This window comes from Botrytis deweyae (genome assembly GCF_014898535.1).
Source record: "Botrytis deweyae strain B1 chromosome Unknown BDEW_002, whole genome shotgun sequence".
Taxonomy (NCBI): Eukaryota; Fungi; Ascomycota; class Leotiomycetes; order Helotiales; family Sclerotiniaceae; genus Botrytis; species Botrytis deweyae.
In genome coordinates, this window is record NW_024066209.1 from 1,103,460 (window position 1) to 1,118,280 (window position 14,821).

The 14,821-nt window shown below is 44.1% G+C and overlaps 4 protein-coding genes across 4 annotated transcripts; 1 reads left to right on the top strand and 3 right to left on the bottom strand.

Annotated features, from left to right (window-relative positions):
- Positions 1-532: 532 nt before the first annotated feature.
- On the bottom strand, positions 533-4,027 carry EAE98_001027 (uncharacterized protein; the record flags this gene model as incomplete). Its single annotated transcript, XM_038948644.1, has 1 exon — positions 533-4,027. The coding sequence occupies one exon, from the start codon at positions 4,025-4,027 to the stop codon at positions 533-535; it is 3,495 nt and encodes a 1,164-aa protein (XP_038814910.1).
- Positions 4,028-4,641: 614 nt separating this feature from the next.
- Positions 4,642-5,399, bottom strand: EAE98_001028 (uncharacterized protein; the record flags this gene model as incomplete). Its single annotated transcript, XM_038948645.1, has 3 exons — positions 4,642-4,931; positions 4,984-5,102; positions 5,152-5,399. 3 exons carry the CDS (start codon positions 5,397-5,399, stop codon positions 4,642-4,644), a joined length of 657 nt encoding a protein of 218 aa, XP_038814911.1.
- Positions 5,400-6,575: 1,176 nt separating this feature from the next.
- Positions 6,576-8,025, top strand: EAE98_001029 (uncharacterized protein; the record flags this gene model as incomplete). Its single annotated transcript, XM_038948646.1, has 3 exons — positions 6,576-7,263; positions 7,326-7,445; positions 7,505-8,025. 3 exons carry the CDS (start codon positions 6,576-6,578, stop codon positions 8,023-8,025), a joined length of 1,329 nt encoding a protein of 442 aa, XP_038814912.1.
- A 4,763-nt stretch (positions 8,026-12,788) lies between these two features.
- EAE98_001030 (uncharacterized protein) lies at positions 12,789-14,552 on the bottom strand (the record flags this gene model as incomplete). The annotated part of the gene is made up of 1 exon (XM_038948647.1): positions 12,789-14,552. The coding sequence occupies one exon, from the start codon at positions 14,550-14,552 to the stop codon at positions 12,789-12,791; it is 1,764 nt and encodes a 587-aa protein (XP_038814913.1).
- Positions 14,553-14,821: the final 269 nt, after the last annotated feature.

Sequence of the window (14,821 nt, forward strand, 5' to 3'; positions counted from 1 at the left end):
GTATACACAGAGAATGACATGCAAGTGAAGAGAAGTGGAGAATGTCTTCTTCTTTTTTGTGAATACAGCTGTGAGTTTTGTGATTGTGTTGTCGTAAGATCTGGCTGGGCCAGACTCTGCTACAGCTACATCATATTTCGTCCGTCCGTCACAAGACTTGTTTCAAGCAAAAGATGCGAGTTCAACACCTCTCGAACAGATGGATGGATGTTGGGGGAAATTGCTCTTTCCTTATTACTCCGCAATCGCAATCGCAACTCATACTATACTTTCTTTGTTACTGGTGTGCTATACTATTATTATTGTGTGATCATCCACACCCTGCGGACTAGAATGTATGCATGTGTATATAGATATGTGCTAACCACCCTTGGGTATACCCTACTGACCAAACGCCTCCATCTACTATTCCATGCCATGCCATGCCATGTCATTTAAAGCAAATATCCAATCTCACTCGTGAGATCAAGCCTATATACCGAATTCTTTATTCCCCATCATGACGAGAAACGCTAGCTTCCTAATCTCGCAATCATTGTGGTGTATTCTCCTCGCCAGGCGCCAAAACCTTAACGCTTCTTCTCCTTTCAACCACAGGACCACTACCAGCGCCTCCCCCACCAAAGCCCAATGCAACTCTCACACCCTCCACCGCCCGACTCTGACCCACCTCCCTGACATCCCTCCTAACGCTCTTTCCTCTATCCCACCTACCCATACCTGCAAGACCTGGCCCGGCAGTGCGTTCCTTAACCTCTCTCTCCAACTCCCTGGCCCTCCTCTCCTTCCTTTCCTCTACCAATTCGTCCCTCCACTTTCCCTCCAAGCAAGGATGCATACAGCCCTCCAACGGGCACATTCCTCCACTGAATCTGTCGCCCTGATCGCCATGCCATTCTCCCATACAAGCTGTATGACCACCGTGTCCACACCCACCACAATACCACCACGTCTGTGGCCCCTGACTATCCGGGACATCATCCCCATGCTGACAAACCGGACAAGCCATGATGGGATTGCGACAACGGGGACAGGACCATTCCGAGCCAGGGACGAGCGGGTCATTTTCAAGAGGTTTGTTACACTCTGTGCAGTAGAAACCGACACTGACTTGTTCCTGTGTAGACGCAAAAATCGAAGAGTAGAGCGGGACGCACAGGTTTCGGAGGAGAGTTGCTTCGTAGCAGAGTTGCATACTCATAAGTCGATGGTTGTATTGGCGGAGGATGGCTTCAGCATGGATTGGATCAATGACGTCAGGAGGAAGGAGACGTCGAAGGAGGAGGACCATTGCAGCTGCGTTCAAAGCGCCAGTTTGGGTTTCGAATTCGATAGCGCGCTGAACAAGAGTGGTGGGGTTTAGTGGAGGAATAACAAATTCGGTGTCATCATCGCTGGGCCAAGGAAGGAAATCCGTTTCGATGAGGTTTGGATCGGAAGAAACGTTTTCAGAGGCGGGTTCAATTGTCTTCGGTGTTGGAGGAACTTTGCGATGAGTTTGGACTGGCGAAGTAATCTTCGGGGCTGGAACTACAATTTTTGGCACTGCTTCAGATGTATTCTCAATGGATTCTTCGGATGGGCGAGAATTGAGACTCGATGTACCCTTGGAATGTCCAGCAACATTGCCTTCCCAACTAGAAACTCTCTCTCGCAAAGATTCATCTCTCCTCACACTATGAGCATCACTATCCGAACCCCCACCAAGGTATTTGGACTGGGAATCATTCGATGTTGAAAACATCTGAAAACTTTCCCCAGAATCATGACGAATGAGACCCATTCTCTGAGCGTAACTATTTTGCTCCGAATAGTCTAAACGAAGAGGCTGTTTCTTAGGCGGAACAAAATCGACGGCTGGTTTGAAAGCATCCATACCATAAAAGTCATAACCTTCTACACTTGATGTTGTCTGGTCAGAGGTAAAACTACCAGTCACTGGTACAGGTATCGGCTCACGAACTGTCGAGGTGACGGGTGGTGGAAGTACCAACGTGTCATTTCCTACCATTGGTGTATTTATCGCTTCCGACATTTCTGCAATAGAATCCATAACAGGGCGCACAAGTGGCGTTGTCACGTTCGAAGTGCTTTCAATCTCATCCGCAATGATTGATCTCACCGCGGGATGAAGGGCCACTTCATTCGAGGCAGCAGGGCGTTGATTCTTTCGGGGGGTCTTTTCATTTGACTCATCAAGTTCATCAACCTTCGTAGAACTATCGATACGTTTTGGTCCCGAATCTTTGCGCGAGAGATTCTGTAGTCTGTGCTGGCGATGAAACTCCGCACGTCTAACTAGTAAAAGATCCATCGTGAAACCAAGGAGTCTCCATGTTTGAGCCAGCCGATAGTATCTTGCGTACTCGGCACCTTTAGCAAAGTGTTCTATAGTTGTTGAAATGGTGAGATTCAAAGGAGTGCTATCGGCTGCCTCAATGGCGTTCTTCGTCAAATATTCCAAATAACATCTAGACATATATTGGTATTTCGCACGCTTTGGTGTCGAGGGAGCATGGCCAATAGCCATGACTTGTTGGGGCTTATAAACACCAGTAATTTGTACAGCGTCTTCTAGTCTCATTACTCTGCTGTCGGCCATTCCTGTTGGATTTGGTGGAGTAGTGCTCAGGTTCTGTGTCAGTCGTCCACTATGCTGTCCTCGATGATGCTTTCGTCTTCTTGGGCCTAAAAAACTGCCAACAACATCCTCCTCGGAGTCACTATGACTTATAGCAAAAGATGGAGCATTCGAGTGCTGCTGAGAGCTCGAAGATAACTCTGGAGAATTAATAGAAGGCCGAACGCGTTTAGGAGCTTGTCTCTCCTCCATTAACATCAATACATCACCTGTAGGAGAGAAAGAAAATGTTGATAAACTTCTACGATCGATAACTTTTGGTGAAAATGCGACATCTGTTTGCACAAAGTGACCGTCTTTATCAACGCTCCACAAAAGATCTCGAGTGCTCCAGAGTATGCCCGTGGGCGCGCTATTTGACACCTCAATTTCTTTGAATGGCATGGCAGACCTCGCGATATCCCATAGATGTACCGTCGAAAATTGGGCTCTATTGGCGCTGGTGTCATCATAAGAAACAGCAACTTGGGCAACTCTCTTCCCCTGACCGGTGGCTGTCCAACAAGCAGGTCTCCAACAGACGTTCGATATGGGCGCGGGTGTGGTGAAGGAATATCGAGGCCTTTGGCCCCTCTCCGACTTTGACATATCCCACACATGACATTGCTGATCTTTGCCTCCACTTATAATATGATCTCCATCCGGATGCCATGAAATTGAAAAGACAGCACTATTGTGAGCGGTTATCTTCATAATGGGAGCAGATGACTTCCTGAAGTCCCATTTCTGTAAGATCCCAGCATCCGTGGAGCAAGCAAACTCCATGCCATCCGTTGGCGACCATTTCACATCTCTGACAGCATCTGCGTTACATTTATAAGTAGCCACACTTCGACGGGTGTCACGCAAATCGAAACACTTGACCGATCCATCTTGACTGGCTGACAAAAACCAATTCCCCTTGAATGAATTGATCGCAAGTTTATGAACCTGTCGAGGGTGTTCCTGAATTCGCGCAAGCTCGAATCCTTCTCCTCCTGCACGATTGAGGTCATAGACCGTTATCCTTCCATTTCCACCTGCTGTAACTATCGTAGAGCTGAATTGCGTATGAGACCATCGAACGGCCCTAATATTAAGTTGGTCTGAGGTAGCTGCCGTACCATCATGCCCTGTGGGATATGCAGATATCGAGGTGCGAAGATCAATATCCTCTGTAATTTTCGACCCTTCTGTTTTGACGATCTTGAAGACTTTCGGTCCAGCTATAACGGCGCGCGAACCATCCGGGGCGCGACCAAGACATGAAAGTGGTGCGCCGGCTGAATAGACGGTACCCTGTGAAGCAGTCGGTCGGAGTTGAGGCGAGTCATTGTTGATGTCGGAAGCCTCGACAGTTGTAGCAGTTTGTCCAAGTAATTTCCTCATCATCTTTCCTTTGTTCATGTTTGCAGGTTATAAACGTATGTCCTCAAGGAGGCATCCTAAATTCGATACCGAGCAACATTTGAGTAGTGAATAAAATGACAGTATTACCCAGGTAGGAGGTAGGTATCCAGCATATTAGGTTCTTCTAAACCTTTTGGACCTTGAAATGGTGCTGAAACTGCCGACCCAAAAAGTTACTAGGCTCACCGCCCGAGGAATGTTACCAATTAACACAAACACAACCAAACACAACCAAACACAACAAGACACAACACCAAAACAATGCATCATCTTGAGCATCTTCCCGTATGTCAATTATTCCGTATATGCCCGTTTGGTATCTTTGTATCTTCGTATCGGCTTGAAAACTTTTTATCTTCTGGACACTACAGTAATTGTGTTACAACATTACGGTGCTTCCTTTCTCCAATTAAGATATACGCTTTGGCGACATCTCATGAAGCATCTCACAAAAGGGGGCTATTGCAGTCTCGATGATCAACGGCTAGCTATAAAAATATAATATGCCCATGTGCATTTTGTAGCCCGACAAATACTATCTTTGACTTCCTTTTTGACTCCTCTTTATTTTACAAGACCTTACTCATACATCACTTACAGTGTACTTCTACCTACCAAACCATTGGAGAATATGGTGGAGTCAAGATCAACTCGACATCATTTTGCGTACTCGCTACCTCGGAGTATTCTTGAATTCTCTCCAGTTCTTGTCTCCAATTTCCGACAATAAATTGAGCATCTAGATAGTCTTTGGGGGCTCCTCGTGCGGCCATCACATCCAGTTTGCTCCGCAACAAGTACAGAACATCTAAAGCTTTGAGAGCTATCTGATGTCCTGATGGACTGGGTACCACGAGAGTTTGTTGATGATTTCGTATATCTCGCGGAGTACCATTTGATCCTAGTTGATTTGTTAATACTCATTGCAAGATGAAATCTTATGAGATATTTACCGGGTGCAATTAACTCTACCTCGACGAGTCTTGTTTCTGAACATCCATCGTAATTTGGACCAGTCTTGACAAATATTTTCATTACATCTGCAACAAGTCGGGATTGAGGAATTACCAATCTATTAATGTCAGAGTAAGTTTGAAAGTCGAATGCTCATGGCAAGTTACCTGCTCTCTGGCTCAATAATTTGCCATATCTTCTTCATTGAAGTGTCTACCACTATATCAATATTATTTGTATCACGAGCGCTGCCACAGCACTTAAGGGCAAATGCTCCCATTAAAGCATAATCGATATTCCCCCTTTCTAACAGCCGAATAACAAACTCAGCTGCTGAGATGAGATTATTAATGTGCGGACTGAGTTCCAGCTCATCGTCCGAGTCGTAGTCGACTATATTATATCTCGAAGCCATTTGCGAGTTTTATGTCGAAGGATTCAAAGGATTTTGAGAAGAAAAAAGGCTATCAGACAAAGATTGAGATGACTCCCCAAGCGATGAAATTTGACTGGAGGGAATAGCTGGTAAATGTGTCAAACATCCGCCATTTCATGCATTCGATTTGATGGAGGTCGGGAAGAGATCCTTCTTATCATATAATCCAACAAGATCTGAATCTGAGTCAATCGCAAGTTTAAGGTAGGGCAGATGACCTTTTTTTCTTCGGCTTTGAAGGAGGTCAAACTTCGACAAAGCTTCCTCGCTTTGCTATCAGGCAGGTAGGCCATGAGGTTCTCTAATTGCCTAGTAAAACTGCCCCTTCTAGACAAGAACCTCGATAATGTTTTGCCTCTATGTATTTTCTGCAGCCTTTCACCTGTATTCCATGCGTTGTATATCACCGCTTTAGTTTGTTTTGCAAAACGTGCAATCATTACTCACTTCCTGCTCAAATATGTAGCAATGATCAAATCGTCGGCACAGTTATTACTGTTCTTGATGAATGCAAAATACTTTGATATCATTGTAAATCACTTTTTACTCAACCGAAAATCGTAGGATCAACTCGTCGTTGGAGTGGTCGTGGCTACCAACAGCCACACCAAGCGGTCCACCAAGATTACGCGCGATCCTACTACATATCCAACCACAGCCACAACATTGTCAAACTTGTCATCTTCTGTTGGTTTCAACCCGACCAAAGCTTTTGCCTGTGTAGAATTGTGTTAATGAATGGGTTTAAATGAGTGTCGCGTGCGTTTCAGCATTCAAAAACGCCATCTTCTGCTGGCCCGCCAATCTTGAGCCCCAAATAAAGAAGGCATCTTTTACAGGTCTGGATTCTAGACCTTACGCATGATTCTAGTGTGGTCATTACAAAATTCTGTAGTAACCACAAACCCATATAATGGTTATGACCAAGGCCGGAGTCCTATCTTTTCACCAAAGAGATAATGCAAGCATTCCCCCAACTCCCCTTCCAGCATCTTTCATGCTTCCCTGTTCCAACTTTGATCGAAAATCGAGGATGTTTACTTCAGGTTGATTTACTCTTGTTTCATTGATGAGTGAGAAATACTTTCCGTGCCACGTTTATTTATGTTTTCATACAAAAGTCGACCCCCGGATACAAATTTCAGAGACAGGTAAATGTGGCTGGCTCGGCCTGCTGTCAAAGTGTTGTGGAAAAGTCACCAGAAGAAAAAGCGCCGAAAGAAGAACAATCCAAATTATTCTGCTTCGAAGAAACAACATAAAAGCAGTCGAGATCGTTGGTGGTCTGGCAAGGGACAAGATAGCCCTCGAGATCAAAGATGGTGGTCAGAGGCAGGGGCAAAGATAACTTCAGAAGAAAAGGCGATGGAGATGAGAAGTCTAGCAGACAAAGCATCGAGATTAAGGAGACAAGATGCAGAATTTGCCAAGGAAAAGGAACGATTTGAGGAAAAAGCCTACGTCGCCAAAAATGACCAGAGAGAAGCTGCAAAGGTGTTAATAGAGAAGCATAGGGATGTGAAAAGAGATGAATCTGAGTTGCGGAGGCGTGAATCGGAATTAAGAAGAGAGAAATCTCAGTTGAGAGCAAAATATGCAGCAATTCGAGCTAAGGAAGAGAAAGTCGAAGATGAAAAGGCGTCAATTCGAGAAGAGAAGAGAAACCTGCGACTTGCAAGGGAAAGATTGATGGAGTATAGTGAAAGAGTAAGAGAAACAATCGATAGGGCGGTGGATTATGTAGGTGGGTACCACGAAGAAGACGAGAAGTTGCCGACGAAACAACTGTGGATTCGACGAATGTTGTTCATGGTTACTGGCTTTCCTATTATTGGTTTATATTGTAAGTCCAAGTGAACCACTTTATCAATCAGCATACGAGAGAGATTGCTAATAAAAGTGCAGTCTTCGTTTTGACGGGATGCATGGCCAATAACGTGATCTCCCGAGCCTTCTTCACCATCAACGTATTTAGCGGCGCATCTGACGAGTTTATCGTCCCGAATTTTCGAGTTGGCTATTTTGGTACGTATACGCTCTACACACATACATATCTGTCTCAACTCATACTAACCCTACTCCAGGAGTCTGCGCTATCATTCCTAGCACAGGTAAAGACGTCTGCACACCGAATTTTCCCTACGGCCGAACCGCCAGCAGCGCCGCCGCCATCGTGCAAGCGGCGCTCTTCAAAGGAAGCACCGACACGTCTACCGCGGAAAACATCGAGCTCGCCGTCGGCATTCAACAAAAACTTCTCCCTCTAATCCTCGTACCTTTCTTTGCTTTCAGCATCGGCGTCCTCTGGACGATCTGGACTCTCCCAACCTCCAAAATGGCATCCGCGATATTGCAGTGGAGCGCGGGTAACATGATGAGTGCAGCGGGCAGTATCAGTACTGCTGGGGGAGCCATCCAGTTTGTCACGAGTAGGAACACGGGACAGCAGATTAGTAGGGGGGTGCCGTTGCAGATTGGTCAGTATGTGATTGCGTTGGGGTGTTTGGGGTTTGCGGCTATGGTGGGGTATATTGATAAGAGGGGGAGGAGGAAGGCGCACGAGGGATTCAAAATGCAGTTTCAGGTGGAGGGGTTTAAAGCGTAATAAAGGGGTTGGGTGAATGGTGAATGGTGGAGGAATTTCAGGGGTTGTGGTAATGAGTCTGGGTTCTTGTAAGTTAATTGTTGGATATTCTTTTTATGGATGGAGGAGGAGCACTGCATTTTTTTTTGTTCTTTTTCTTTCTTTCGATGGAGGAGATTTTGTATTTGTATTTGTATTTGTATTCGCATTCGATGAGTAGTCTAGTTTGATTGGTTTCTTTCGAGTTTGCTTTTGCTTGCATCTTTAGTCCGTATTCCTGTTACAAATTGCATCGGGTAGATTACCTCTCGATACCTAGGTACCTACAAACATTAATTTTCGCACATCTTCTCTACTTATTACTCATGTGTATAATCCAAGTCTTCCCATACATCTCTCTCACTCGATCTCATAGGTAAGCATTTACAGCACTGCGCTTCTTACCACACACCCAATTTCTCTACTGGTAGGTGTTCTTCAGAGTTCAAGAGAGTTCAAATCTTGAGGTGGATATTGAAGATATGTAGTAGAAATATACATGTTCACTTATTTACTCTGAGTAATATATATATATATATATATGTGTGTGTGTGTGTGTGTGTGTGTGTGTGTGTGTGAAGGTATCGAAGGAAGAACAGAGGAAGCTGGAATTTAGGTAAATAGGTGTTAAGATATGTAGGTAGGTACCTAGCTAAGGATAGTGATATCTGGGGATAGAGATCTGGTTTGATAATTTGTATGATGTGATGTTTATAAGTATATGATGGATTGTAGGAAAAATTCTCCTTCTTTGAATGATACATACGTGTTGACTCGATGATGATAGCTGGTAGATGAATCACAAACCAAGTATGTGAAGACAAAGATCTAGTGATGTACTCTAAGGGGAGAGGAATTAGGTGTAGATAGGTATCTACCTATCTATTCTATTCGTATGAATGAATGAATGACTTGATAAGTGACGAGAAGGACGCAGGTGAATCATATACGATATGCAACAAACAGGATTTGCTCCTTTTCGAATCGTACATTTACATCTACTCCAGCACGCAGGACGAAAAGGTAAATGCTGATATTCAACTGAAAATATACGTAGGCAGGTAGCTAGGTATTCAGATGGACGAGTATATATTAGAGAAAGGAAAACAATAAAGTAAGTATCTATACCTAAGTACCTAGGTAGTACCTACTCCATTCATACACCAAGATCTCAAGTGAATTGTTTATGATATGCAACAAGACTTATAGATTTGCTGAGTTGCTCCAGGGCTATCAATAATATCTACTGACGTATGCATCGAGTCACCAAGGTGAATACTAAGATATGCAACGGAAAATCTCAGGATGGTATTTGAGAAAGAACGATGAGTTGGGGAATAGTGAGATGTGCAACATATTGAGGATGTAGAGAGAAAGGGTGAATGTGATATATATGTATGGTGGCGAGAAAGAAAGGTATGTACCTATGTAGAAGCAAGGAAGGAAGGAAGGTGCAGGCATGATGTGAGGTACTAGGGAACATCTTTCTTGGAGAGATCTCTGATGTGATGTGATGTATCTAGTATGTACCTGCATCTAAGATGTCAAGTGTAAAGTAAATCGAAGATGAAGAAGATGAAGAAGATGAAGGAGAAGAAGAAGAAGAGAAGAAGAAGAAGATGATGATGAAGACGAAAAAGATAGCATATACCTACCTATCAAAGTATCACATATTTGATATCATATACCAACTCGAAGATACTACCTAGTAGGTACCTACACAACCAACATAGTAATCGCCGATTCATTCTCATAGGCAGGCAGGTAGGTATACATCACATAAACCAACAAATCGATCAATCAAACCATCAGAATCGTAGCATCAATCAATTCGATCCTCATTTCCCCTTGAAACAATTCACAATTCAGAATTCATCACGATTCACGATGAATCGATGTCGATGTCGATGTCGATGTCGATGTCGATGTCAAAATCAAAACCATCAAACTCCCAAATCATAAACCCCGTGACCCCTTCCCTTCCCTCAATTCCATCACCATCACCATCACCATCACCATTACCCGATCCACCCACAAGCGAACAAACCAAACAAACAAACAAAGCATCGAAAAAGCATCGACCCATCGAATCGAATCGAATCGATCCATCACTCCTTCCCTCCTTCCTTCCTTCCCTCCATCTCCCCCTAAATCTCGATGTTCGTCCACATCCGGAATCCGAGGTCGTTACACAAAAATCCATTAATAGGGAATAGGCATCATCAGTCATTAGTCATCAATCAGGCCAGCCAGGCATCAACGATTCAAAAAGTCCCACCTACCTGACCTAATAATGATCCCATCTTCCCAACCACCAGCGTCATCGGCATCTCATCCATCTCATCGCATCTCATCTCATTTCATCGCATCGCATCTCAACCATCATCATCCATCCATCCACCCATCCCTCCTTCCCTCCTTCCCTCCCTCCAATCCTCATCATATCGTACGATGAAATGAATACCCGGTCCAAGAAAACCCTCAATGATGCCGTCACGATGCAATCCATCCCCCTCATCAGCAAATAATTATTTTACATCGACGATGTCAGACATGCAACAAAACTAATTTCCCCGTCCCCCTATTCCCCTATTCCCAGATTTCTTCAAATGTGCCTTGGAAAAACATAGTAGGTACCTACCCCAATTCAAAACCCAAACTTCAATCGAAATTCACAAATTCACAAAAAGAATCCCACAATCTCATCTCCAGCCCATGAATTCAAAATCGCGATGCCGATAGGTTACTGACTAAGCAATCATCTCTCTCCCCCAATAAACACGTCGCGATCCTCGCTTCCTTTTCTCCGGGGCATTTTCGTCAAAGAGGATCTGAAAGAAATGCGCTGCATCGAGAATTCGTCGGGTGGGTTTGGCTGAATACATACATCCCTTATGTGTCTACCCTATGTATCGATGTATATACGTACCCTCCCATCCATCGAAAAGGATATCATGACCAAAACAAGATCGCGATGCATCTTTTCCAGACATGCAACAAATGCCACACCCGGTGAAAAAATCAAGGACGACCATTTCTTTTGTTGCATGTCTGTATTTCTATCATCGCGATGGGAGATTGGTTTGATGTCTGGCTTCTTTTTTTACTTACTTACTTACTTGCTTGCTTACTATCTATCTATTTACACAAATACCTACCTACTATCTCATGAATCAAATCAATGAATATGGGGATTCAAGCATTATTAGACATTGAGACTAATCATTTACCTGAGACGTTGGAATTAGTTCGGTTCAATAGGTACGTACGTACGTACATCTGTATAGACAGAAGGCTTGTCTCAGCCTTATGAGTGTACGACATACAATACAGTACATGCATGTATTGCAGATGATATACTTATAGTGAAGATGATATACTCACTCGATTGCACAGACGAGTATTATATAACGATTCACACATTACCACTATGGTGATGCGGTCCAAACTGTGCACATTTGTAGAATCTCAAAGTCAATCTCTTCATCATGTAGAATTTGAATGTATTTGTTGACCATCACAGAAAGATGATTCGGATTTGGATACCGCTTGATTGGGCTCGAGGGGAAAAGGGGTTGAGCATTAACATGACAGACTAATACGCTTTACACGTATCATATCGACATGCTTATTCCTCCCTAACCAGGGCTATCTATAAAACCACTTTGTGCATCCATTTACGTTATTTATTGACATAGCATATCTGGAAATTCTCATCTAGTATCGATCAAAGACAAATCACCTACTTCCATTCCAAGTAAGTACCCATTTGACCAGTAGCCCTACCCACCTGTTGCGCAATGCGATATCCATAGCATCTATACATACCACTGATCGTTCTACGAACACAAGGCATGATAGATTGTAGATCCCAAGTAAGTGTTGACGAGTCTCCCATCTCGCATCCCGCCTATACCCGGAGCATACTGAAAGATGTAGAACCACGTCGAGACCGAGCAAAAGATCTCTCTCTACCCGGGTACTTTACACAAACATTTGCTTCGCAAGAGCCCGGTCTGTGCTTGCGATAAGCAACAAAACAACATGGCGAAGGCTTTTCACCATGTGACTTATCTGTGTAGATGGATGTTTCGCCAAAGCATGCCAACGCAACCAGTGCATCGAAAAAGGTGTTGGAAGCATCGGAAGAACACGAGGGTGTGAAGAAGACACAAGACGACAAACCTCTTCACCTCTGTACAAACAACTCTTCAACAATGCGGTCTGTGCTCTAGACATGCAACAAAACCACATGGCAACAATATGGGTAGTATGTGATCCGTGCTTGACATATGCAACCATGATCTCGAGTCTTACTCAGCTACTGGGAGAGGAAGGGATATTGAATAAATTGGGAGTGTCTTAATAGAGCGTCGAGGTAATCCTTGGTGCATGAAGAGAGGCACCAGAGGCCGCGCATCAGGGAAGGTAAATGACTTGAAGCAAGAGATGTTGGCATTCAAAAATTGAACAGTACTCGAATGAATTTTGTAAGGGTGCAATAAACACAAAGAAAGTACTTTCACTATGTGATTGGGTGACGAGTGTAATGAAACTTCAAATAGAGAGACTTATCGTCTAGCTAGTGAGGCTGATGAGATGCTGTAGATAATCGGAAAATAGATAATGTGCGCAAAGGCCAATGGCAAGAAGCAAGGTCTGTAAAGAAAATGCAGAATTGTTCAGATGGGGCAGATGAACATACTTATATGTTTACACATTTCCACTACCCACGACTCCTCCCCTCAAAATTTCCTTTTCTTTTTAGCTGGCGCCTTACTTTTTGCCTCCAATTCCTTTTTTAAAATCGCTCTCTTCTTATCAGCCCGTTCCTCAGAAGTCTCCCTTGGTGGTGGGGTTTTTTCTCTTGATTTCTCCATCTCCTCTGTCGTTAGTGCTCTTCCCCTTCCTCTGTTCACTTCGTCAGGGATATCTTCTTCCTGACTAGCGCCCTCGATAGCGGTCTTCTTCCCACCGATCGTACCCAGCTTCTTCTTTGGTGATGTTGAACTCTGAGAGTCGATGTCATGTATTGATGCTGTCTCCTTTTTCTTTCCGCCGATTTTGCCGAGCATGCCTCTTTTAGGTCGCACCTTAATAGCCTCAGGTTCAACAATTGGCTCCGGCTCCGGCTCCGACTCCGGTTCTGGAGAAGCTTTCTTTCCGCCTATCTTCCCAAGCTTGCCTTTCTGCTTAGCTGGCGAAGCTTTCGGACTCTGCTGTCGTTTTGATGGTGGAGAGGATGGGGCTTCATCATCCGTGGTATCATTATCATTATCATTATTATCAATTGCATTCGTAGAGTGTAAACTGTCTGGTATAGGCTCTTCATCTTCAGTGGTATCATCTGCGTTTTCACTTGGAGGAGTTGGTGTTGGAACTTTGCGTTTTGTACCCAGTTTAACAAGGGGTTTCACTCTTGGCGGACTTGGGCTTAGAGTTCGATCGGGACTTGGTGCGCGAGCTTGCGAAATAGACAGATTATCTGGTACTCTTGAACGCTGGGATGGAGCATCAAGATCATCATCATCATCATCATCTGTAGAATCATCCATTGAAACATCAGGCTTCGCCCTAGTCCTCGAGAGGTGAGGTGGTGTTGATTGTACTTGAAAATCATCCTCGTGTTGTGTATGTTCTTGTTGAGTACTTCTCCATGATGAACCCGTTGCGTTTGTCGCAAGCTTACTCCCTAACGTACCGACCGTCTTGCCCTGCATATGCTCCCACCAATTGTGTTTCCGATCCTCTTTGCCGAGACTATCCGCCTTGGAGATATTTGGACTTATATCATTGCCACCAAAGACATTGTTCAATAACTCCCACTTATCGTCCGGTTTATCAGATCCCGACTTCTGCTTCCAAGCTTCTACGTCGAAAATCTTCAATCCTTGGATCTTCTCACTCGCCTTCTTCCTGTCAATTTTCTTTCCAGGCCTTCCTGCGACCTGATGGAATATTGTACCAAGGTCGGTCCCTTGATTTTCCAAAGTATCCACCAATTTCTGTATAACCGCATCTTTCTCCTCAAGCAGCTCCACTAGCTCCTTGACTTCTTTTTTCTTTTCTTGTAGCGCGATTAAACTCGGAAGAAGCAACTTGTCGACGGTTTCTTTTGGCGTTTGTAAGGCCAATTCGTAACGCCATTCTAAGTCCTTCAATCCACCAGGTAGTTGAATCGTAACATGGAGAAGCAGACTTGGTGAGATATCTCCAATTTCCGGCCCGACTTGCAGAGACAGACTGGTATCATTTCCTCCTGCAAGACCAAGTCCGATCTTTTCGAGAAATATCGATAACTGGTCTTCATCCTCACTTGGATCGATACTGGTATTCCCTTCTCTGCTTCGTTCGATTATCGCATCGCGATCTACACTTTCGACCCACGTATTCGTTAAATCGGTCAGTTGAACTAGGTATGAATCATTGTTGAATTTGGATGAGATGAGAAAGGGGGGTGGTTGTGCGCCAGCAGAGTTAGAAAGTTTGAGAGGTCTCCAGGCGGCCATTTTCGCAGTTGTATATTTAGATTGTCGTAAAGCTACAAGTTAGCTCTTCAAATGACGCGACACAGTCGCAATTGAAAAAGAATCATCGATGCTACAGCAAGGAAGTTAATGTATTAACATAAAGTGTTTTTGGCCGGTGTTTTGACATAAAACGTCTTGAAGAGTGTGAAAGGTGATGCTGCCTTGAGAGTTGAAATCCAAGTTCTTAGCTACCAGGCAATATTCACGAGTGATTTACGCCGGGAATAACTCTGAGAAATTGTTCTTAT